This window comes from Hemicordylus capensis, chromosome 6, assembly GCF_027244095.1.
Source record: "Hemicordylus capensis ecotype Gifberg chromosome 6, rHemCap1.1.pri, whole genome shotgun sequence".
NCBI lineage: Eukaryota > Metazoa > Chordata > Lepidosauria > Squamata > Cordylidae > Hemicordylus > Hemicordylus capensis.
The window spans coordinates 26,313,613-26,338,954 of NC_069662.1; the positions used below are offsets into that span (position 1 = coordinate 26,313,613).

Below are 25,342 nucleotides of genomic sequence, written 5' to 3' on the forward strand. Positions count from 1 at the left end.
GTGTCAATATGTTTTCTTCTAAGGGACAAATAACTAATCTGGATGTCTGTGGTCTGGATCAAGAAAAGAGAGTGAAGAGAAAGATTATACTGTAAGTTCTGAGCCTTGTAGTCACAATCTTAACTTCTTTAACTCAATCTTTAACTCGTTTAACTTAAATTTCATCAACCTTATTAGTCTTATTTTACATTGTATCTTTCTAATAATGTTATGAATCACCCTGAGCAGTAGTCTAGTAGAGGTTAGGCTGGTCATGAGAAGAAGCAGGATCTTCACAAATCACTCCGCTCCCCACCCGCCTAACCCTCTCAAGGAACCTGACTGTTAGCTGAGGCTAAGGGAGAGCTTGCACCCTTACCCTGGCTACTGGGTATCGTGTGTCCCCTCTGGCTGAATTCAGCCCAAGGAGACAAAGAGATGGGTGCATAGAGGGCCCATCTGACGGGGGACTCCCCAGTGCAACGCACATGTCATGCGTTGCATTGTGGGATACCCATTGTGGGATACCTCAGATCCCTACACCCTGCTCTGTGCCTCATGGAGCTGCATGGAACAGGGCTGCCCATGTGGGTGTGCTGGAGGCATGCCAACAGTGGTCGGTTTGGTCACCTGGTAGGTTAAGAGCAGCCTTTGACCCACTCCCTCCCAACCCAACCCTGGTGATCATGAGAATCGCCCCATAGTGCAGATAAGGTTTTCTCTGATATGAACATATATGTCTGTCTATATGTCATATATGTCTGTCCAACCCCAGCACAGCATCCCTCCAGTGGCTGCTGCTAGTGTCTACCTTATGTTTTATTGTAGGTTGTGAGCACTTTGGGGACAGGGGACCACCTTATTTATATATTATTTATTTTTCTATTTAAACTGGTTTGAGAACTTTTGTTGAAAAGCGGTATATAAATATTTGTTGTTGTAGTAGTATGACATCTGATAATTTTAAAGAGTACAGTCATTTTTAATGCACTCTAGATCTGGCCCTTTCCAACAAATATAGTGAGTGCTGATTCCGAACATGAACACTTATATGCAAAGTAACATAATGCTATTTACATTTTATGGTCACAAAACCTGCTGGTTTAAGACCAGAGTTAAGACTATTTCATATTGGTTGAAGCTCCACAAATCAAGGAAATTGGCATTTAATGTTAAGGAAATTAATATCTGTTAAGGCTGATGCCTTAACAGATGTGTCATGTGATCAGCTGTGATGTGCAGTGTCACCACATACATGGATGCAAATGGAATACATGGGATATCTTTAGCAATCCATCTTGATCTGGGCCTCAAATACCAAGAGGGCAAGAAGTGCATAGTGGGCAAGCTGGAAGCAAGTAAAATTTGTAACATTGCACAACGTTATTAGTGATCACATGGCATGTCAGTTAAGGCATCAGACTTAGGAACCAAAATGACAAAGTCTTAACTCTGGTCTTAAATCAAAAGGTTTTTTTCAAACAAACAAACAAACAAACAAACAAACAAACATTGAATAGATGATGTAGAATGAATCGTTGACATTTACCTGAAAGGTCATTCTCCTCAGAAGTATGGGCAGTATCCGTGATGCTGGGTTGCCACCCACTTCCTGCTCCCAGACAGGGCCAATTCAAAAGATCTCTCCTCCTCTTAGGGGGCGTGGCAACCCCCGAGTCCACAGTTCTTTGCCCTGTCTGCTTCTAACAGGACGCACCTCTACCAAGGCCTCCATGCAATGTGGTCTCGTTCTTCTCCTTCTTCCTGCCCCTTCCCCTCTGGGCTTTCCAGCAAGCAATTCCCCGGGGAGAGGGGCGAAGCAGCACAGCTCCTCTGGCGCAGCTCGCAGCGCTTGCTGATGGCAGCGGAGCTCTCTCGCGGCGAGAAGGAGGTCTCCCCCTCCCTCTCAGAGGACTCTCTGGCAAACTCCCTCTGCCAGGCCGTACCCGCGACCGATGCTCGGCAGCCCGCCAGGACAACTAGGGCTGCAAGCAATGCAAAAAAGTCGAAGCAAGGCGGCAGCGGAAAGGAAAGAAGAGCGGCGGCAGTCCCGCCTCAGGGATGGGTGAGTCGGCCGGCACTCTGGCCCCGGCGGTGACCCTGGAGGGTGGAGACCCACCGGAGGACCTGGGGGTGGATTTTGGAGCAGGTGCTCTTTCTTGGCTTCCCCTGGACAAGCAGCCCTGTGCCTCGCAGGTGTCTTCTCTCTCAGAGCTCGAGGCAGGGGAGGAGGAGATTCCCCCGGCCTTTGCGGCCCTTCTGCACCGCGTGGTGTCCGAAGAGCTGCGGAAGCTCCCATGGCCTTCCGCCTCGGCTCGCACCCCAGCTTCCCCAGCCAGCCCGGCAACCATTTCGCCTGCTGCAGCCTCCTCAGGTGCCCTCCACATGGCGGTGGCCATCTTAGGTGACCCCACTATGGCAGAGGCCACTATGGGACCCTCAGTGGGCGCTAGGCCTACAGAGACCCGTGCACGCCCCCGAGACCTGGATCCGCCCGTTCTGTCAACCTGCCACCAGCCCGGCTCCCCCAGGGACCCCCTCGAGGACCCAGAGGACTCCAATGCTGAGAGGGAGGAGGGCGAGCTCTCGGGGCCTCAATATCGCCTGTTTACACAGGCTGATTTCTCCGTCCTCCTCCACAAGGTCTGCAAAAGCCTGTGGCTGGAGGGCGTTACTCAGCCCAGTGAGGTCAGACCTGAGGGAGACCCACTGGTTCATCCCTCACTAAAACAACTGGAGGTGGCTGTTCCCTACCCTCAGCTGTTCTTGGATCTTTTCCAGAGCGAGTGGGACAAGCCTAGTGAATGCAAGGGGCCCCCGCAGGCTGTGCGCCGCCTTTACACCTCATCCAGAGTTTTAATGGTAAAGCTCCAGATGCCACTGCTAGATGCGGAAGTGGCCGCCCTGGTGACAGGGGCAGTGCTGAACAAGGATGGAGAAAAAAAGGCAATGCTGCCCTGCGCAGGTCACATGAAGCGTCGGCCCTTTCCATCAGGGCCTCCACGGTCAACTCCATGTTCGCCAAAGCGGCGGTTCTATGGGTTAAACAGTTAGCACCCCTGGTCCCACCTGAGCTGGTCGCCCTCAGGCAGGGCCTTAATAAACTGGGCAAGGTGGCGGCCTTTATGGCCGACTCTTCCTTGGATGCAGCCCAACTTTCTGTCAGGGCTATGGCCTCAGACATCACAGTCAGGCACCACCTGAGGCTCGAAAACTGGAAGGTTGACCAGAAGTCCAGATCTAACCTAGCTAACATTGAATAGATCATGTAGAATATGGATTTTACTGGCATGGACATATGTGCATGTCTCTGTATACTTTGGAATACAGTAATTTTGAATAATACTGTTATTGTAATGCACACTAATTCTTGATCTTTCCAACAAAGTATAGATAGTGCTGTATTCTGAACACCTATATACTTATATTGTATATACACCTATATATTGAGGACTAAATAACAGTGCTATTTAAACAGAGGAAAATATTGATGCTATGCTTAGCCCATTGTGCTTTGTACATAAATAGAACTTACTTTGTCGATAAATTCTATAAGTAAAATAAGTAAAATCCTTGCTAACTAGGCAAAGATGTATCATTAAATTGTTGGTCCTGTTATGTTTAACAGGAGGAGAGCAACTGTCCCTATCCAGCCCTCAAGGAGCCACCAAGTTTCTCACTGGTACTTTTTATTTTTAGATTCCTGGTTTCAGACCTATCCATGGTCTTAATGAGAAGTCAAGCTAGGCCAGTGTTATAGAAAGTCTAATCACAGTGCACTAGATCTTAAAAAATGGATTTGTGGGTGAAGAAAATATTTGTATTCAGAATGCTTGTATTACTGGTGCTGTTCCTCCCACCACATTCGGACATGATATGCAAGGCACACATAGTTAAATGCAGAGTCTATCATCCACACCCTCCACTTCATGAGTATCATCAACTGGGCGATCTCATCATTGGCGCCGTGGTTTCTCATACCTTCATTCTCTCCTTATCAAAAGACTTCAGTGAAGAACCTCCAGCACCAATGCAGTTAGCTCTTGGGTAAGGAATTAATAATTACTATTTTGTTCTTGGGTTTTTTTTCCATCACAGTGCTCAATCCTAAATGCTGCAGCATCAGAAAAATGAATTGGTTTTGGCACAATCACCATGCTCTACAGCTTGGAGGGAGCACAGAGCTCCATTAATTCAATATAGATCAAAGGCACCAGCAATGCTTGCATTTTAAGCTAAGTCAGGGATGAACATAGGGGCCTGGAACGTTCACCTTTCTGTGAAGCAAGCTTTAAACAAATTATTTCCCAACTCATCTCAGGAGAATTTTGCTGGCATCTCTCGTTCTTAATTTTTATATATATTTTCAGAAACAAGGGCAATTAAGGATGATCTAATTAAAGCTATGAGCCAGGTACTTATGGCCCAAGCAGGTAAGCATGTGCAAAGGAGCTATGAAGAGAGGAAGTAGTGAGTAGATAGTCAGGGTGCCTGACTAACCTCTAGAAAGATTTGTGAGTGGGAGGAAGGACCTGAAAAGATTGTGTAGCCTCACCCTTGACCACAGCTGGGACAAGCAGAAGAGCTGATCTTGTGGTAGTGAGCATGACTTGTCCCCTTAGATAAGCAGAGTCCACCCTGGTTGTATATGAAAGGGAGACTAGAAGTGTGAGCGCCGGAAGATATTCCTCTCAGGGTATGGTGCCGCTCCGGGAAGAGCAAAAGGTTCCAAGTTCCCTCCCTGGCTTCTCCAGGATAGGGCTGAGAGAGATTCCTAACTGCAGCCTTGGAGAAGCCACTATCAGTCTGTGAAGACAATACTGAGCTAGATAGACCAGTGGTCTGACTCAGTATATGGCAGCTTCCTATGTCCCTATGTCCTAATGTCTCCATTGATCAGGAGGAGTACAGCCAATCAAACTGGATGGAGGAGCTTCCTCCCTCTACTCCTCCAAACTGGGCAACCTCTTTCAAACTTCCAGGGCCATACATGGGTGTGTTTGTGTGTGTGCATGTCTATGTGCAAATCAGAGTATGCACACAACATTTATTGGTTTGTTTGTTTGATAAGAGCCTTGATAAACCCGATAAAGTGATAAAAGTAATTATTACTTTTATTGTATAATGTATCTATTTTATTGTTGTGAGCTGCCCCAAGTGGACTGGAGGGGAAATACTTTTTTAAAATGTATAAATGAATAAATAAATGTAAGAGTCATCACTTTAAAATGTACCTCTCTGCTTAGTTAGCAGGGGTAATTAAAACAGAACAATTCCTCCCCCAAAAAGATCAAATGCCTGGTTCAATTAATATGGCCTGGGTTAAGTTAATATGACTTTATCTAATTGTTGGGCCTGATGTTTTATTTTGTCTTAACAAGGTCATCATACAAAAATAAAGGGGTTCCCCCCCCCCCCAGGTACATACTAGGCCTGAGCTTAATGACCACACAGGGATTGATAGCTCCAGTCCAGTCAGTGTATTCACTATTCTGAGCTGGCTTTCCCAGCGCTTTGAACTTTTGAACAAGTCCTGTATAAAAAGAATTGTTATTATTATGTTCAGACAAACTGGAATTTGGCAAATCACCCACCACATCTGGAAAGCAGCTGGTGCCCCTTTACTGCTAGTGACTGCTCTCTTTATTTTCCTTCAGTGGGAACTCTCACCCATTGCCCCAGCTTCCAGAGGGTAGCTGGAAACCCATCAAAGGGTCTTGTAGCACCTGAAAACTGATTGATTTGTGTTTGGGAAATCTCATGCTGAAAACAATGTTAGTCTTTAAATCAGGGGTTTCTCAAATGAAAGCCCCTGATGTTGGACTACAAGTCCCACCATTCCAAGCCACAATGGCCAGGCCCACATCTGGGGACCCACATTTGAGAACCCCTGACCCTTTGTCCTTTTTAAATGTGGTGGTGAGGAACACAGAGGGGACAAAGTGGGGGGCATCTTTGCTGCATCTGTTAGATTTCTGGAAGAAAAAGTCTGTATGTTTCACATTACAGTGCTCAGGAGCTGCTTCTTAGAGATAGGGTGTGTGTGGATGAGTGGACAGTGAAGTCTACAGAATTCAAGCCTGAGAAATCCTTGCCACCAGTAATACCTCCTTTGAGCCCATATTGGTGCTCAAGTGCTGTACAGAAAATGCAGAACACTTCCCATGTAGACAATTTATATTCAGATGGAAATTGAAAACATATTGATCACAAGAGTGTGCTAGGCAATGTAGAGATTCTAAATGGCATAGTCTCTGCCCCTAAGAAACTACAATCACAATGGCCACATTTGCACATAATGCAGATCCAGAGGTCTATGGAACTTCAGGACCCACAGAACCATGGGGAAAGGGGTTAATGGAACCGCGGGTCCTTACTCTCCAGTCCAAATTCGTATATAACAGGGAGCTTGATCTCTGCAGTCAGTGACACTGAAGAAAGGAGAAGGAACTGGTAGTGTGGGCCACATTAGCACATAATTCTTCATTAAGGACAGTCCATACAGCCAATCACACCAGAGTTGATGGAGAAGCTTCTCCGTTGACTCCGGTTCTTGGGGACATAGTCTGCAGTTACCAATTCAGTCAGACTGCAGGCTGGCCGGATACATGGGTTATTGTGACAAAACCCATTACAACTGAGGGTTCAGAATGGAGCTCCAAGTCTGAACATTAGGTTTCATCACCACACCAAACCCAAAATGCATGCATTCAGACGTAACGTCCACATAACCACTGGCCCATTCAACTTGGGTTCTGTGTTACGTGCAAATCCTATGTAGATCAGCTTCCAGCTTAGTGCTCAGGTGCTGCACAGAAAATGCAGAACACTTCCCATGTAGATCATTTCTGTTTGGATGGATCTTGAAAACTTATTGATCACAAGAGTGTGCTAAGCATTGTAAAGATGCTGAATGGCACAGTCTCTGCCCCCGAGAAACTCCAATCACCATTGGATGGAGAGAACAGACAGAATGTAATAACGAGGCATATTCTTGGACTGGGTTTATCAAATAGTAAAGAAACAGTAGGTGAATTGATGCTAGTATTATTTGTGGAGAGGCTGTTAAAGCAGTGGTTCTCAAGCCTGGGACCCAAGTTTAAGAAATCCTTCTTTCAAGGGTTCCTCCTCACTAACTTCTCCCAGGGACTCTGGGTGCAGGCAGATTTTCTTTGGCATCTTGATCTGTGCTGTGCCATGTTTTACATGAAATTCAGCACACCCTGAGTAATTTGGGCAGGATCCATGGATCACAGCCTAGTTACTGCAGCAACATAAACTGAATCACTTGTTCAGAAGTTTTTAAGTAATCCCACTGAAATCTGTATGGCATGTGCTTGGGATGCTGGGGCTGGGGAATTGGGAGTGCAAGAGGGTAAGGGAGACTCTGCTAATATGAATCCTGGTGAGGAGGCTGCAGATGAGATGCACCTTGGACAGGAGGAAATGAAGATGCTGCTGTTCTTCAAGAGCTGAAGCAGCCACAAGAGCAACAACATGCAGGCAAACACAATCCATCACAGTGTGCACTGAAAATGGAGAGCGTCAGGATCAGGGACAGAGTAGAGACAAAGACATGCTGCCTGCCTGGGCAGCTCTCCCAATCCCAGAAGCACTGTGCCAGCAGAAACAAAGCACAGGAATATGTGAGGAGGTAAATTTGAGGTATGCCAGTTTGCTTCCCAGCTGGGAGTAGGAGGTGCCACCCCTTGGCTATTTTTATTTGAATAGGCTTGCAGGGTTCAAGGACAGCCACAACCTCCCTCCACCGTCCACCACTCAGATTGCTTGTTTAAATGTAATGGTCAGACTGAGGCGCCTCTCAGCTCAGCTGCTTCTGGCTCATACTGAAGGATGGCACTGCAGACTGCTTTACAATGATCAAGGGCCCCAGACACTGAAGAAAGGAGAGGCTAACTGTTACAGTGGAAAAGGTTTCTTTTCCTGGTCCATTCAGGCAGGCTGGGAATAGATATAGCAGGGTTTGATTAGTGATCACCCTTGGGCTGGTTTAGAAGAGGGAGAGAAGTCAATCAGTTCTTAGAGGCATTGCACCTCTAAGAGGCTAAGATTGACACTCCTACCAGACTGATGCCATTTTGGAGCTCAAAGACTGAGCATCTTGGGGGAGAGTGTGAAGTCCACAAATGGACCCTTACTCTGTGGAGTAAGATGAGAGAGGCAGGAATCAACAGCAGGTGGATTTGATGCTCTGGGCCAGGGTGGGTCACCCACAAGTTTTGGGGAAAGGATAAGGTTGTCTAACTCTCAGCCTAAGTTAATGCACACTCTATGGTGATGGAGTTATCCATTCTGAACCCATTAATTACTTGCAAAAAAATTGAGTGCCTTTAATCCAGCATGGTTCTTTATTCTTTTTCTTTTATCATACTTTCTGGTATAGAGAGTTTAACTAATATGAACATATAAAAGTAAAAGTAAAGTTGTGTCATTGATATATGCATGTCTAAATAGAAGCATCTGGTAATTTTGAAGAACATGGTTATATTTAATGCACTCAAGATCCAGACCTTTCCTATAAACCTAGAGAGAGCTAATTCTCAAGATGAATGGCGATATGCAAAGAAATGTAATGCTATTTAGAAAATATATTGAAGCTACACTACGGCCAGGATCTTTTGTAAATGCACACAATCACTTAGTTTGTAAATTGTATAAGTAAATAATTATGAAGATCTTGTAGAAAACTGAGGAGGTGGTTTCACAAATATACTTTCATTACTCTCATTCTAGTGCAGTGCCAAAGAATAACCAGCACATCATGGCCTTGGAGTTTGCAGTAAAGGAAATCAATGAAAACTCTCAGCTCTTACCCAATGTCACTTTGGGTTTCCACATCTATGACAGCTATTTCAATGCTAAGGCGACTTATCATGCCACAATTTTGCTTTCATCCACACTGGAGCGGTTTGTCCCCAACTACAACTGTGACCTCCAGAATAACATGATAGCAGTTATTGGAGGACTAGATGCCCCCATTTCCCTTAATGTGGCAACTGTCTTGGATATTTACAAGACTCCCCAGGTAGGATGTGTACATATCTAGCTCCTGCCACCCTTGTAGGACTATGCCCTTTTAAGACTATTTTCACACTATTATATTTCAATGTGTGTGTGTGTGTGTGTGTGTGTGACAGGACTAACACAATGAAGTACTTCTTCACACAGTGCATAATTAACATATGGAATTCTCTGCCACAGGATGTGGTGATGGCCACTAGGTTGGATGGCTTTAACGGGGGCTTAGACAAAGCCATGGAGGAAAGGTCAATCAATGGCTTCAGGTCTGGTGGATATAGGCCACCTCCAGACTCAGAATCAAGTTGCTGCTAAATACCAGTTGCAGTAGATCAACAGCAAGAGTGGGGGCAAGCCCTCACCCCCTGCCTGTGGGCTTCTTGGAGGCATCTGTTGGACCACTGTGTGAAACAGGGTGCTGGACTAGATGGGCCTTGAGCCTGATCAAACAGGGCTGTCCTTATGTTCTTATGATAATATTGGGAGCAGTAGAAGTAAACAGAAGGGGCCTCAAAAGCCCCAGCTGTTTGAGCAAAGGTGGCACCATTTTAAGTGGTGACTCATTTATATTTAGCAGAGGGAGGAGAACTAATTTGTCTGGGGAAAAGTAACCATGTAATGTTGGGATTTGTGGTCTTGTGAGCAGGGACATAGCTCCAAAGGAGATGGGGGTACGAGTAGCCAGGGGCCATTGCTGCCCAGGGGCTGCCAGGCTCCTCTCCTGTCTTCCCTACACTGGGTATTTGGCCCATCTCATGCTGGCCACTTTCTATTGCACTGGTTCTGTGTGGCAGAGCTTCACCAATTCCAGTGGGAACATATATCCCCTTTAAGGCAAATCTGTTCTCACTAAGCATCTGGGCTACTAAAAACATCATAAGGACATAAGAACAGCCTTGCTGGATCAGGCCCAAGGCCCATCCCATCCAGCATCCTGTTTCACACAGTGGCCCACCAGATGTCTCTGAGAAGCCCACAGGCAAGAGGTGAGGGGGGCAAGCCCTCTCTCCCGTTGTTGCTCCCATTTTAACTAGTATTTAGAGGCATTTTCTCACTGGGGCTCGAGGTGAGCTATAGACAACAAACTAGTAGCTATGGATAGACCTGTCCTCCATACATTTGTCTAACCCCCTTTATAGTCTCCAAGCTTGTGGACACCACCACATCCCTTGACAGATAATTTCATAGATTAATTATGTGCTGTGTGAAAAAGTGCTTTGTTTTGTCAGTCCTAAATTCTACAAGAATCCTATTTTCCTTTTCTGTTTCCCTCTCCCTAGCATCTTCATGGGACAACCCGCTGTTCAAGAGTTGTGAGAGAGGGAGGAAATTTCCTCTCTCAATTCTATGTATAATTTTATGCACCTCTATGATTTCCCCCCATAGTCCCTAATACTGTAGCCTTGCCTCATAAATAATACCCTTGACTGAGTCCTCAACAACCCAACTGGTTGATGCAAATTTAGGCTAGATATTAGGAGGAGTGTCCCAAATGTAGGAGCTGTGCGACAGTAGAACGTTTTGCCTCCAACAGTGATAGGCTGGGTGGCCATCTGTCAAGGATACTGTAGTCATTCCCTTCACTTAGCAGGGAACTGTATTAGAAAACCTTCCTAGATCCTACCAATTCCGACATCCATCTTCCTTCCTTCCTTCCTTCCACAAGTTTGTATAGTACCCACTACTAGTCCCCAAGTCTAGGTGATTTACAGCATAAAACAAACCATGAATTTTAAACAGAATATATAAAAGATCAAATTAAAATACTCATAATAACACACCAACTAAAAGGCTTGGCTGAAAAGATGTGTCTTTAGTTGTTTCCTAAAGCCAACAGGGTGGAGCAGCATCAAGAAGTGCATCTCACAGCCCTGAGACAACTATGCCATCAACATTTGAAAGTACTACAAGAATCCTGTTATGCTTTTCTGTTTCCCTCTCCCCATTACATCCCTTCTTAGCTTATCTATGGTGCTGCTCCAGTGATGAATGACAAAACTCCAGGACTTCCCTTCTACCAGTTGGTCTCAAAGGAAGCCCTTCAGAATGAAGGAATTCTCTCTTTACTTCTGCATTTCCACTGGACGTGGATTGGGGTTGTTTATATGGATAATGACAATGGAGAAAGATTTGTAAAAACAGTGGTTCCAATGTTTTCCCAGCGTGGCATTTGTTTTGCCTTCATAGAAAGACTCCCCACAATAAGTTTTACAATGGATATTTTTGTCAGCCTGCAAGATGCATCAGCAATATGTGATAGACTCATGAAGAGCAATGCCAATGTGTTGGTTGCCTATGGAGAATCTTATGCTGTGGCCTTTTTTAGATGGATGCCCTTATTAAGAGGAGATGCAACACCAAAAGGTAAAGTGTATATAGCAACAACCCAGGTGGAGCACACTGCTTTTATATTCCAAAGGAACTGGGATACAGAAATATTCGATGGTTCATTAACCTTTACAATTCACTCCAGTGAGCTGCCAGGATTTCACCAATTTCTTGAGAAGAAAAACCCTTTGAGCATCAGAGGAGATGGTTTTATACGTGATTTCTGGAAGCAAGTATTTGAGTGTGAATTCCTTAATTCAGATCAAGTTGAGGTAGATGGGGATATTTGCACTGGTGAGGAGAAGCTGGAGAGCCTTCCTGGGGAATTTTTTGAAAGGAGGGTGACTGGCCACAGCTACAGCATCTACAACGCTGCCTACGCTGTAGCCCATGCTTTACATGCCATGTATTCATCTAGGCATAAACACAGAGCAGCTGTGAACAGAGAGAGACTGGAATTAAAGAACCAACAGGGGTGGCAGGTTGTTATTATTATTATTGTTGTTGTTGTTAGTCTTTGTAAACTTCTTTTTGTTCTAACATGTTATCAAAATAATATTACTGATTCTGCTACTTCTGCTGTAAAAACTTATTAGTATTCATATTTTTAATAATTTGATATTATTTATTATGTAACTATCATTATAATATATAATTTGTAAGTTACAAATATTTTATTAATAATAATTAATGGCAGAACACCCTCATGTTTAGATTAGCAAAATCAATTAGAGCTTGAAATGTGCCTTTTCGAGTGATTCAAGCTCAAAATGAATTTTTTCCCTCCCTTGGGTTTTTTTGTTCATCTCACTTTTATCCAGCCCCCAGTAGGTTTAATAGCTTGGGTGCTGTGCTGATTCCCCACCACCACCTATTTTTTAAACTGTACCAGCAGTCACAGTGGCTTTAACTGAGTGTTGCTTCAATTTCTCCCCCAACTTTATTCATTTTTTTCTTATTCCTTGTATCCAGCCCCAAATGGCTTTAATAACTGGGTGCTGTGCTGTTTTTTTCCCTTCTTCTTTTGCATCCCCAAGCTTCACCTCTTTGCTGCTGCCGCTGCTCTGCTCAGTGGCGCAGAGTGGTAATGTTAGCACCCAGACCTCTCCCGCTGTGTGCACCCCATCGTGCACTAAAACCTGCTTTGGGGGGCATCTTGCCACCACCCCACACTCTCCTCACCTCTGCCCTGCTCCATCACACCTCCGATCCCCCCCCCCCATAATTTCAGCCACCATGTGCACAGCCAAGGGGTGGCTGCCAGGGGGGGTGAACCAAGCAGGTTTCTCCTTCGTGGTGGCGGGTGGCCGCAGATGCAGTAGTGACTGCTGGGCCTGTCTGTCTGGCCCAGCAGCTCTTGAGAACTGTGAGGTGCTCCAGTTCCCCTGCACAGTTGAAATAGTGTGTCATAAGCCCGTGATGTAACTTATCAGGATGTAATACTATAGATGCTAGTGGCTAAGTGTTTGAAAGCTCTATTGGCAGTCTTTTAAAAATGCTTGCCTTTTACTCTTTAATGTAGCTACATCATTTTCTGAGAGGTGTTACATTCAACAGTAGTGCAGGGGACACTGTTTCCTTTAACCAGAATGGAGAAATAGCAGCTGGATTGGATATTATCAACTGGATTGTTTTCAAAAATCAGTCTTTTCATAGAGTGAAAGTTGGACACATGGATCCTCAAGCTGCTCCAGATCAAATGTTCACCATCAATAATGATGCCATAACATGGCATGGCTGGTTTAACCAGGTAACCCCAAATTAAGGAAATCTAGTTTGAATGAACAGGAAAACTTAGTATGGGTGAGCAAAGTTAATTTCATTGGATAGTGCTCACACTCTTTAAATATTCCCTTTAAAATGTTTTATATAATAATGACAGGACTACAACAACTACAATTAATAGTATTTCATAATTGGCAGCTAATTCAAAATAATAATAAACATGGAAACCTTCACTGATGTCGAGGTTTCCTTCTCTTCACCCCAATGATCAATAATGGTTGGGGAGGAGGTTGCTTATTACCCTGATCCTCCTCTTCCCCAACAGGGATGTCTCTTCCAGCCCTTTCTGGGCTCCCACAGGTGACCTGCAGCTCTCCTCTTTTCTCCTCCTCTCATTATTTCTTTAAATAGGGATATTCAAATTGATTTGAATTTGAATTCGACTTGAATTTGGGTGATTCCAGTGATTCAAATTGATATTGAATCACCCCTTTAAAAGTTAGTTCTATTTGAATTCAAGTTGAAATTTCAAAATTTGGCTCGAATCTATTCAAATTCAACTTGAGAGCCATTTATAAAAACATTCAGGCAACCTGATTGTTTAGACAGGTGCCAAAACAGGGTTGTGGTGATTCAAATTTGAATTGAATCAATTCAAAATTGAATCCAATTTTTGGATCAGATTCAAATTTGATTCAAATTCAAAATGAATTTTGTTCCGTGCATATCTCTATCTAGTAAATTCTACCCAAAAATTGCAAAATAAATATAAGTCCACTATTTCATAATCGAGTTCATAAAATTGTGAAACACATAATGAATTATCTAAGCTGCCATGGCCTCAGAGAAGACAACTATTCCCAGAAGCACCAGGGCCACTCACAGACCTAGAACGAAAGTTAAGAGGGGAAAGCCCCTTTTAAATTTAAGGTGCATAAGGCAAGGCCGCTGCTATTTTCACCCCTCTGGAACAAAGGTTTATAAAAGTTCTTTTATTCTATTTTTGTTGTATTTATTTTTGTGAACTGCCTAGAGCCTCTGGAGTCACGCGGTATATAAAACAAACAAACAAACAAACAAACAAGTATGGTCAGATACTTTGACAGGGATTCTTTAAAGGGAGATGTTATTCTTATAGACTACAGGCCTTCCACCTCCCCGACCATGTCCCCTTACCTGCTTCTCAACAGAGTACTGTGGAGGGAGAATCTGGGACCAGACATGCCTCCCCGAACCAAGTTTCTGTGATACATACCACATTAGGCCTTTCATCTAGAATCAGGTCATGGGTTTTTTTTCCAGGTTTATTCTGGACCTACCAGGCATTACAAAGGAGCAAGATGAGGCTCTGTGGTTGTTGACACTGTTCCCCAAAGTCAAAGAACTGGCAGGACAGCCAAAAGGGGTAACCCAAATTAAGTTCCTGATTTCCCTTCCCCTGCAACAGCCTGCTGACCTTCCTTTCTTACTTCTCTTCTCTGCCACCACTGGAATAGCTGCCCATAACCAGTATGTACAATCCTATCTCTGCATCTCCAGACAATCCCAGACACTTTAAAACTAAATTCACCCAGTATTTAAAACAGAAGCTGAATTAAAAATACTCATCCACCACTACCACACCCATGAAGGATCCTGAGATAGGCAGGATTCTGGACTACAATCCCGCAGGGCAATGTCAGAGAAAACTTATTCCTAGAGCTTCTTTAGTGAGGAGAGGCCACACTGTTCCATCAGATTCAAAGCTTTATTAATTATGACATGTCGGGCTATCTATCATGAGGTGAGAGAGCCCCGATTATGGGTGTATATAGAGTATATAAGCAGAAGTCTTATCAATCATGCAAATAATTGCTTCCTAAAGATGCATTAATCCCAATGCTCCAACACACCTTCAGCAACCTATCATGGACCATCAAAAAGATAGATATTTTCTTTTTCCCTTCTGTGCAAGGCCAACCTTGCAGCACAATAATACCATCATGTACTATCAGAAACTGTAGAATCCCCCACCCTCTGCCCCAATACCATGATGGAGTCAGTTTTTCCATGACAGTAAGCAAGGAGCAGGTAGTAACAGAAGTAGCAGACAGCACACACACATCATCATCATTTATTAATTTGATTTCTATACCGCCCTTCCAAAAATGGCTCAGGGCAGTTTACATAGACAAATAACAAACAAATAAGATGGAACCCTGTCCCAAAAGGGCTCACATTCTAAAAAGAATCATAAGATTCTTTTTAGATAAGAATCACCAGCAACAGTTACTGGAAGTACTGTGCTGGGGGTGGATAGGGCCAGTTACTCTCCCCCTGCTAAATAAAGATAATCACCATGGTGAAAGGTGCCTCTTTGCCCAGTTATCAGGGGTTAGCACATGGGCTCTCACCCTGGGTAGCACTGAATGAGAAGCAAATGGTCCCTTCCTCTCATCTGCAGTAGGCTTAATGCAATAAGCTTATGAGATCACCTGGCAGTGTGTGTGTGTGTGTGTGTGTCCATGTGACCACATGTGTTTGTGTGTCTGCCCCCCATCAAATTCGCAATGCCTAGACCAATATGAACCAAACAGGGTACAGTTATAGGGACACCTCAGTGGCATAGTTTGTGATGATGTTATCTATTCTGATTTGAGATGGCAGATGTATGAACATTTGGGGCACAGGTGAGCTAACTTGTGGACATTCTAACCAATATGAACCATGTGGTACAGTTGTAGTGAATTACACACATGGACACCTCAGTGGCATAGTTTGTGATGATGACATCCAACACAATTCAAGATGGCGGATATGTAAACATTTGAGGCACACGAGGGCTAACTTGTGAACTGCCTAGCAAATTTGAATCAAATTTTCTACAGGCTTAGGGATAGATAGGGAAATCTCAATGGTATAGTTTGTGATGATGATGATGAAGAAGAAGAAGAAGAAGAAGAATCCGATTTCTATACCGCCCTTCCAAGAATGGCTCAGGGTGGTTTGCACAGATAAATAATAAATTAATAAGATGGATCCCTGTCCCCAAAGGGCTCACAATCTAAAAGAAACATAAGATAGACACCAGAAACAGTCTCTGGGGGTACAATGCTGGTGGTGGGTGGATAGGGCCAGTTACTCTCCCCCTGTTAAATAAAGAAAAGCACCATGTAAAAAGGTGCCTCTTTGCCAGGTTAGCAGGGGTAACAAAATTAGCAGGGGTAATGATGTCATCCACCCTGATCCAAGATGGCAGACACATGAATATTCAAGGTGCAAGTGGGAACCAGTTTGGACCAAATTTGGTACAGGTGTAGGAAGACCTCAAAGGTTTAGTTCATAATGGTGTCTTCCACCACAGCTCAAGATGGCGAACACGTGAACATTTCAGGAGCAAGTAGGCTAACCTGTGAACTGCCTAATGGATTTAGAGCAAATTTAGTTCAGTTGTAGGAGTAGTGAAAGGAAAGTAGGCCAATTTGTTTTTACTAGAACAACTTGTTTTTCAATGTGAACTGCTTTGAAAACTTGTTTTTTCGAAATGTGGTATAAGAGGAATAGGAAGAACTCCTTCTACTTCCCCTCTCTTTTGGTGCATTACTGTTGGCTTCTCGGAACATTACCTCTGCCATTAGACCATCCAGGTCCCTATGGAGACATGGGAAATACATATACAAGCCCTTTATGTGGTTCAGGAGGAGGAACCAGTCCCATTAGATTTTAAAAATGACCCACTCCCAGAATGGCCAACTGTTTCAGTAGCTGAAGAAGTTGTTGTTTTTAAAGATCTTCCTTTCAACAGGTAGCCCTTTGTGCCACCAAAAAATGTCCCTGAAGGACATGTTTGGCAACCAATCTGTTTAAATGCATACAAAGAGAGCATAATTGAAGACAAATAGCATGCAAACTTCTAAAGCATCACATCCACCATCCTACATAAGATCCCAAGAAGAAGTCCTTACTTTCCCAACCTCTTGTAGTTAATTATCAGCTATTTCTGCCCTTAAAGTATTCACTTAGATTGAACAAGCTTCCAACTAATTCTGTTTCCTCTTTACCTTTCTCTTTGGGTACCATTCCAGCCTGCCAGATGCTGTTTAATTGCATCAAGGCCGCACAACTGTGGTCCTCCTTCAGATGTTGGATTACAACTCCCATCACCCCTGCCTATTGACCACTAGGGCTAGGGTTGATGGTAGCTCTGGTCCAACAACAGCAGGAGGGCCACAATTGTACAGCCTTGCATTACATACATGCATTTCCCCTTCCATTTAGCTGGTGGGATCACCTTCTCCACATTTCAAATGCTATCTCATTCATAAAGAATGTGAGATTACAAATTATATCCCAACCTTTAGTAGGCATTGGGAAACCCTCAACCAACTATTATGGATTGTATATGCCCCAGAAATGTGAAGATTCCAAACTCATTATTCAATGTTATCATTTTCTCCCCACCTCCCGATTAGACACAGCCTCTTTCACTGTGTACTGAGAGTTGCCATCCTGGCTTTAGCAAGCGTGTGAGAGAGGGGGAGCAATTTTGCTGCTATGATTGCCTCAAATGTCCAGAAGGGAAGATTTCAAACCAGATGGGTAAGAACTATATCATACAATTATTTCAGTCAAGTTTGCGCTAACCAGAATGCATATAGAAAATCATGGATACTTTTTTGTTTGTGTGTTTGTTACATTTATATACGGCCTCATACTAATGTCTCAAGGCAATTCCATGAATCATGGATACATCAGGATACATGGATATATTGTTTTTCTTTAGTATCTATAACTCAAAGGACATTTTCAGGAGGGATGGGCAGGATAAGAAGCTGATAAGAGGAAAGAACATGCCACTTGCATGAGTGTGATACGAAGAAATAACATGTTCTTAACTAGAGTGGCTGACATTTGGACTGCACTGCACTAAAGCAAATAGGTTGTGGTAGTGCAAGGATGTTGCATCAAATAATTTCACTAATTTGGGAGCTTGCATTCCAGACTAGCGTTCTGCTGGTCCAACAGGGCCTGCTTGTGCAATCAGTGGCATGCCTCCAGGTTGTGAAACCTCTTCCTCAGGACTGAGGAATGAGGGGAAATGATGGAAAGCTATCCACTATCCTTCTTGTGTAATGTTTGTGCAAATGAACCAAGAGTACATTTTTTGGCTCATTGGCAATAGATCTCTTACTGTATTCCTTTCTTCCTCTCTTTTCCATCTGGCACATCTGGCATCATCATCTTTCATTTATTATAGTCCAAGACCAGCCAGCAATTACAATAATTAACAGTTATAGGCAACATAACTTAAAATACTCTGATATTAAATAATAATGAATAATACTACACTACCAACCCACCAGCAGAATAACACAACCTAAGGGTTAACCATTTGTTTCCTGGTGTTACAAGCATCGGCACAAAATTTGGCCACACAATAGGTAATCTCGGCATCAGAGTCAGAAATAAGAAAATGTACGCAAAAGTCATCCAGCCTGCTTGAAAATTATAACAAAAATTGGACCAATAATAAGAGAACATATATCTCTATAAAATACACAACAGAGTAATACATGCTCCGCTAACTCAATCATTGCTGAGAGCCTGCAGAGGGGTTGTGGAGAGAGCAGGCTTGACCCGCTCTCCCTGCACATGAGCAGTCAGCATGCCCTGGGCAGCTGGATTGGCCGCCCACATGATTACCAGCTCTGTCACAGAGCCAATTGGTGCAGCGTGGATTGGGGTCCACCTGGGAGGTTTGTTGTAGCCTCCTGGTTGGAGGTCTCCTCATGAGTCGCTGCGGCATGGAGACGCAGTGCTGCAACACATGACCAACTAAATAGGGTTAGCAGAGTGTGTGCTCCACTAACCTTGTTTATGGGTGGGGGAATTAAGTGGGCTTGCCGCCAGGAGCCACACAACTCCTGGTGGTTCACACGTGCAGTGGAAACCAGGCTGCGCTCCCTTAGTCCGGTTTCCACCGCACGTGAAAATAGCCTCCATGTGTAGTTTGAGCTCTGTCTTTTTGAAGCATATATCCCAAGGCGATGACAAATTGATTCTTTGGCCTGAAGAAGGCCTTTGGAGCCAGTTCTCAAAGCAGGAAACCATAACACCAAAGTTTCTTCTCCATCACATTATCCCATCTAGAGGGAAAGCTATCAATTAAGGTGATGGCAACCAGGCCAGAAGGGTTGTAGATTAATTCAAGCCAACAGTTGAAAATAGGTGACCATATGGGATTAACGTGGTTTCTGTTCGCAGTAAAGCATTTGGTTCGCAGCATGGACCACCAAGAAAAGATCTAAGAAATTTGGACTGCACTGCCTCCAAAATTTTGGCTATATACAAACTGGAGCACCATGTGATAAATGAGATGTTACCTTGACCTGAAAGGCTTTCACTGCTGCAGGAATATTTTTACCTTCCATAGAGAAATAGAATCTAGACATGAACCACATGGGCCTTTGGTAACATGAGCCACATGAGCCTTCTAGGAGCAAATTGGTTGGAAAACCACCCCTAGATATCTGTAAGTTAGAACCTGCTATATTTCCTAGCCATTAATCTGCCATCTATGTTTGGGGTATATATTGGTGAACACCATGACATTAGCATACTTTTTAAGCTTACTTTCTAATCTTTCTTCCAAACAAAAGGCAGCAAATGACTTAAGGGCTCTTCGTAGACCTATTTCAGAAAAGTAGAATATTTCCATATTGTCTGCATAGAGAAGTGCAGGAATTGGACAAGAGGCCAAATTAGGAGGGTGGAAATTAGAATTTTGTAAGACTTGCACTAGAGAATTTATGCAATTCTCTATTAATTTCCTGTTGGCAGATGGAAGGCTAAAATACAGCCCTGTGTCCATCTGCCTCTCAACCATCTGCTCAGCCATTCTCCACCTTCGGTCCCAGTGCAGGTCATCCTTACATTTGGCCGAGCAGGTAGGCCGGACAGGGAGGCTGCACCACCCTCTCTGCCGCCTGCACAGCTGTTCAGCTGGGCAGCAGTTTGTTTCCCCCCACCAACAAACCCCCACCACTATCCTGTATGTATGGAATTCATTAATCTTCTGTGATATATTGAGGTCATTCACACCATTGAAAACTGTGTTCTACCAGGTTTTGGGAGCTCAGTGTGCTCCCAATTTTTGGTTATGTAGAAGCAAGGTGGGAGGAAAACCTGAGTAGAAGTGATTGTGTGGAAACTACCTTGGTACCACACAATACTTCTACCCAGCTTTTATTCTTAACTTGCTTGCACACAACCAGAAAGGAAGGACACAGAGGACACGGGAGGACACAGAGCTCCGAAACCTGGGTAGAACACAGTTCTGATTGTGTGAATGACCTCCTTATCTCTGATTAGTGACTAATAAGGATGATGGTACACTTCCCACCCTACCTTTGTTTTGCTCTGTGTATTATGCTTTCTACACAAATTCTGATTTCTTTCATAAATTATATCAAAGTATTGTGTTCCTTGAATATTGTAGACCTCAATTCAGATGATATACGTGCAGATGATATCAGTACACTGTAGCTCTAAGAAATATTAGACTGCTGGAAATGCAGAGGCTGATAATCCCAGGGAATTTAACCAAGATGTCATAGGTACCTTTTCAACACAGCATTACCTAGATGATATGACATCCATGTGTCTAACTAGGTCTATTATTATTGTACTGCCATAAACGTTTTGCCAAATACGTTAACCCAAATACTAGACTTGCGTTTTTCTACTAGATGTACAGAGGGTGATCCATAGTTAGGGAGATCATGGAGAGATCATTATTTGGTGTGCATTTGCATTATAAACCAACCCACACTTTTATCTGTTTAAGAGGAAAAGCCTCTTATGCTGATTGTATGCTGATGGAAATTATGGAATATATGAGACTGAGATGATACCTTGTCTTTTACAGATCTAAATGATTGTTACAAATGCCCAGATGAATACTATCCAAACCAAAATCGGGATTCATGTATTCCCAAGGAAGTAGTCTTTTTATCTTACGAAGAACATTTGGGGTTTGGCTTAGCCTTTATATCGATTTTCTTTTCATGTGTCACAGCTCTGGTGCTAGGAATATTTATGAAGTACCACAACACCCCCATTGTCAAAGCCAACAACCGGAGCCTCACCTACACTCTCCTCATCTCCCTCCTGCTTTGCTTCCTCTGCACATTGTTGTTCATTGGCCATCCTGTGAAACTGACCTGTCTCCTCAGACAACCTGCTTTTGGCATCATCTTCTCAGTGGCTGTTTCCTGTGTGCTGGCAAAAACCATCACAGTGGTTGTGGCTTTCATGGCCACCAGGCCAGGATCCAGGATGAGAAAATGGGTGGGCAAAAGACTGGCCAACTGCATTGTTCTTTCCTGCTCCCTTATTCAAGTTGGCATTTGCTCTGGCTGGCTGGCAACTTCTCCTCCATTTCCAGATCTTGATAAGTACTCAGTGATTGACAAAATTGTATTCGAATGTAATGAAGGGTCTGTGTTAATGTTTTTTTGTGTCTTGGGCTATACATCCTTCCTGGCTATTATCTGTTTCACTGTGGCATTTCTTGCCAGGAAGCTGCCTGACAGCTTCAATGAAGCCAAATTTATTACTTTCAGCATGTTGGTCTTTTGCAGTGTTTGGCTCTCCTTTTTCCCAACGTACCTGAGCACGAAGGGGAAATACATGGTAGCTGTGGAGATCTTTTCTATCTTAGCTTCCAGTGCTGGCTTGCTGGCTTGCATCTTTTCCCCAAAATGTTATATTATAGTTTTGAGGCCTGAACTAAACAACAAGGAAGGTCTAATGACTAGAAAGGGCTAAAATAAAAATGTGTGTGCTACCTTTTCTACAGACTGCAGCCCATGGGTGTCTCAAGGTAGAACTCAATCTTTCCCCAAAATATTATATCATTGTGGTGAGACCTGACTTTAACAACAAGGATAACTTAAAGAAAAGAAAGAACTGAAAACGAAAATATGGCTTTGACTATTGGTACAAGCTGCAGTCCACAAGTGTGATTTAGGGATACCTATGAGCGATTTCCTGGCTGCAGAAACCCTGTTCCTCAAGCTCTCCAAGCACTTTGTAGTTTAACATTTCATTTAGAAAACTGAAGGAGGATTTAATTAAAAAGAAAATCATCATGTATCTCTGTATTTTCCTTTCATTTTACCTTTCAAGAGATCTTTTTGAAATCCACGAAATAATTATGGTACCAGAAAAGTTTAAAATTCTCCTTTCATTTCTTATGCTAAAAACAAAGCTCTCAAGTGTTTTCTGCTGTGCATATTAATGTTAGCATGTCACAGTGTTCATCATCTTAATGAACCAGAATTTTCAGCCACTTGGACCAATGTATCTATCTTAAGAATGAAATTTGTCAGTCAGATTCAATGACTTACTTTCTGGTGGTGGTGGTGGTGGTTTTTCTAATTATACACAGTCTACCAGTTGTTATTGACTGTATTTGGTACATTAATTATCATGCCCTTTCCAAGGATAACTTAAGGTCTAGGATAACTTAAGAAGAATTAAAGATATTTGTTGTAGTATTCGTCCTGTCCCGAGTAATATAGCCTTCTGCAGTTGATGTGTTGTATTTTTATTATGCCCAAGTTGTCTAGATGGTGTTCAAGTTCTTTTGGTAAGGTATCAAGGGCAGCAACAACTGTTGGCACCACGATTGTTTTCTTTTTCCAAAGATGGTCAATTTCAATCTGAAGGTCCTTGTATTTGGTTATTTTCTCAATTGTTTTTTGTCGACTTGTCTATCCCCCGGGATTGCAATATCAATTATCAGAACCTGATTTTTCTCAATGATTGTCAGATCATGTGTATTGTGCGCTAAATGCCTATCAGTTTGTATTCGGAAATCCAAAGTATTTTTGTTTCTTCATTTGCTGTGACCTTCTCAATGGGATGATTCCACCTATTCTTGCTTGCTGGCAAATTGTGATTCTCGCAGAAGTTCCAGTGGATTATTGCAGCAAATTTGTTGCATCTTTCCTTATAATCAGTCCGTGTGGTTTTCTTTCAACCAGATACAAGGTGCTCAACCATCTCATCTGCTTCCTTGCATAAACTAACACTTACTGTCTTTCTGGGTCTTATCAATTTTTGCATTTATAACATTTGCTCATAGTGATTGTTCCTGGGCTGCAAAAATGAGACCTTCCATTTCTTTCATTAATGTCCCTTTCTTTAACCACTGCCATGTTGTACTATTGTTGACTTTCGATTGTATGTCATTAAAGAACTGACCTGCAATGGTTTGTTGTGCCAATTTTCTTGTTGATTCATCATCTGCTGTTTTTTATTTTCATCCTTTGATTCCTTTGATTTGATTTGGTTTGATTTAATTTGATTTGATTTGATTCCAATGGGCACTACTTTGATGAGGTGGAGGGGCTTGCGAGCTGCAAGGATGCAGAGCGCTATCATGGAGGGTAACCCAAAGCAGAAAGGCTTCTGCTGAGAAGCCAGACGAAATGTGCCTAATCCCATAACCATGGTGAGAACATGAAAAACATATTCATCTGGGTCAAGAAGGGCTGCATCGAGTGCTAGAGTCCCTGGGCACTTATTATTACATTTATATCCCACTCTTCCTCCTCCTTTATCTTCACATCAACAATGTGAGGTGGGTTAGGCTGAGAGATACAATATGTGACTAGCCCAGAATCACTAAGTGGGTTTTATGGCTGAATGGGGATTTGAACTTGGATCTTCACATTCCTAGCCCTACACTCTAACCACTACACTACACTGGCAGTAGGGATGTGCACAAACTGGTTCAGAGGTCCAGTGGTTTGGCCAGTTCAGTAGTGAGGCGTTACCTTTAAGGAGCAGGGAGGGTGCTCTTCCCCCTCCCTGCACCATGTTTCCCTCACCAGCACTGTGTCCAAAATCGCTGCATGGGGTGGCAGTGTACCCTCTTGCAACCATGGTCTGTGCCTGACCAGAAGTGGCCGGTGCATGTGTGCACCGGCCACTTCCGATCTGATGGTGACTGGGGTGATAGCTGGCTTCTGGTCTGATGCTGACCGGGACTAGGACGCTGCTGCCCTGTGCAGCAAATTTGTGCACAAAGTTGGCGGAGGAAATGTGGTGGGTGGGTAAGTGCACCATCCCTGCTCCTTAAAGGTAACCCTTCCATCACTGAACCAGCTGCCTGCCAGTTCATGCACAACCCTACTGTGAAGCACCCAGCTGATCCAAGAGTGGGACACATTTGATGGTTCTCTGCCACTCAACAGCATGTCTTCACGGCTAGTGAAGGTAGAGTGGCTCCATGGCTACCAAGGATTGTATCCTTGCTGTAGTGATGATCCTTCTATTTGGGAAAGATGGAAGAATTGTTGCTACATTTAGGACCCAATACTTAGTAGCCATGCAGTCTCTGTCACAAGGAAGGACTGGTGGGTCACATGGAACCAGAGTGTTCTCTTGTATTAGCCAGATGTTATGTACAATATAAGCCAAGAAAATTTAATACTTAGTATGGACATTCTCCATATTTATGTTTCTGTGTTGATATGCAAACCATAGGAAAATAGGAAGCAGTTTCAGTTGGACATTGGGATGGGGAGGGATGCATCCAGGCAGACATTTAACAGGTGCAGCTTCTGCAATCACTTCCTAGAGTGATGAATTTCTGATGAATTTCTACCTGATGCCTCTAGGATCAAGGCTAAGTGTGGGTGCATGGAGCCTCATTTCTAAAGCCATCATCATATAACAAACTGTACAAAGTATTTACTAGGCAAGAATGCAGACTGGTTTGTGGTTCCGTGAAACTGTTAAGACCAGTCTGGCCCAACCACAAATTGGTTTGGAAATTTGAGGGTAGCACCGTGGTGGGGGGTGGGGGGTGGCACTTTTAAAAGTATGTAAGCAAGTCCTTACCTGCATGACCACCACTCCAGTCAGATTCCCGCTGCCACAGTGCTCCCCCATCAACCTGTGCACAGTGGTGGCATAGTATCGGCACATACCTGGCCTCCGCGCATACCATTAGATAATTTTATATTTAGATTTATATCTAAGAGTTAAAAGATTTAGATTGAGATCTAAATCTAAAAGTTAGTTCTTGTCACCAGCAGAATACAGTGTATGCAGAGCTTATCATGTTAGAATGGTGAAACAACTCTCCCATTTTAAATATATTAGCAGAAATGTGTTGGCCAATCAGGAGCCAAATTGTAAAGTTTTCAAAGTTCTGTTTGGAATCAGGTTCCATGAATTACCTACTAAATAATATAAACTTAAGCCATCATGTAGAACT

At 43.4% G+C, this 25,342-nt stretch overlaps 1 protein-coding gene across 1 annotated transcript; it reads left to right on the forward strand.

The window, feature by feature from the left end:
• The first annotated feature begins 3,850 nt into the window (after nt 1-3,850).
• On the forward strand, nt 3,851-21,879 carry LOC128330993 (vomeronasal type-2 receptor 26-like). The gene is made up of 6 exons (XM_053264360.1): nt 3,851-4,026; nt 8,734-9,025; nt 10,980-11,828; nt 12,869-13,096; nt 17,523-17,649; nt 20,978-21,879. The coding sequence occupies exons 1-6, from the start codon at nt 3,851-3,853 to the stop codon at nt 21,877-21,879; spliced, it is 2,574 nt and encodes an 857-aa protein (XP_053120335.1).
• The last annotated feature ends 3,463 nt before the right edge of the window (nt 21,880-25,342 follow it).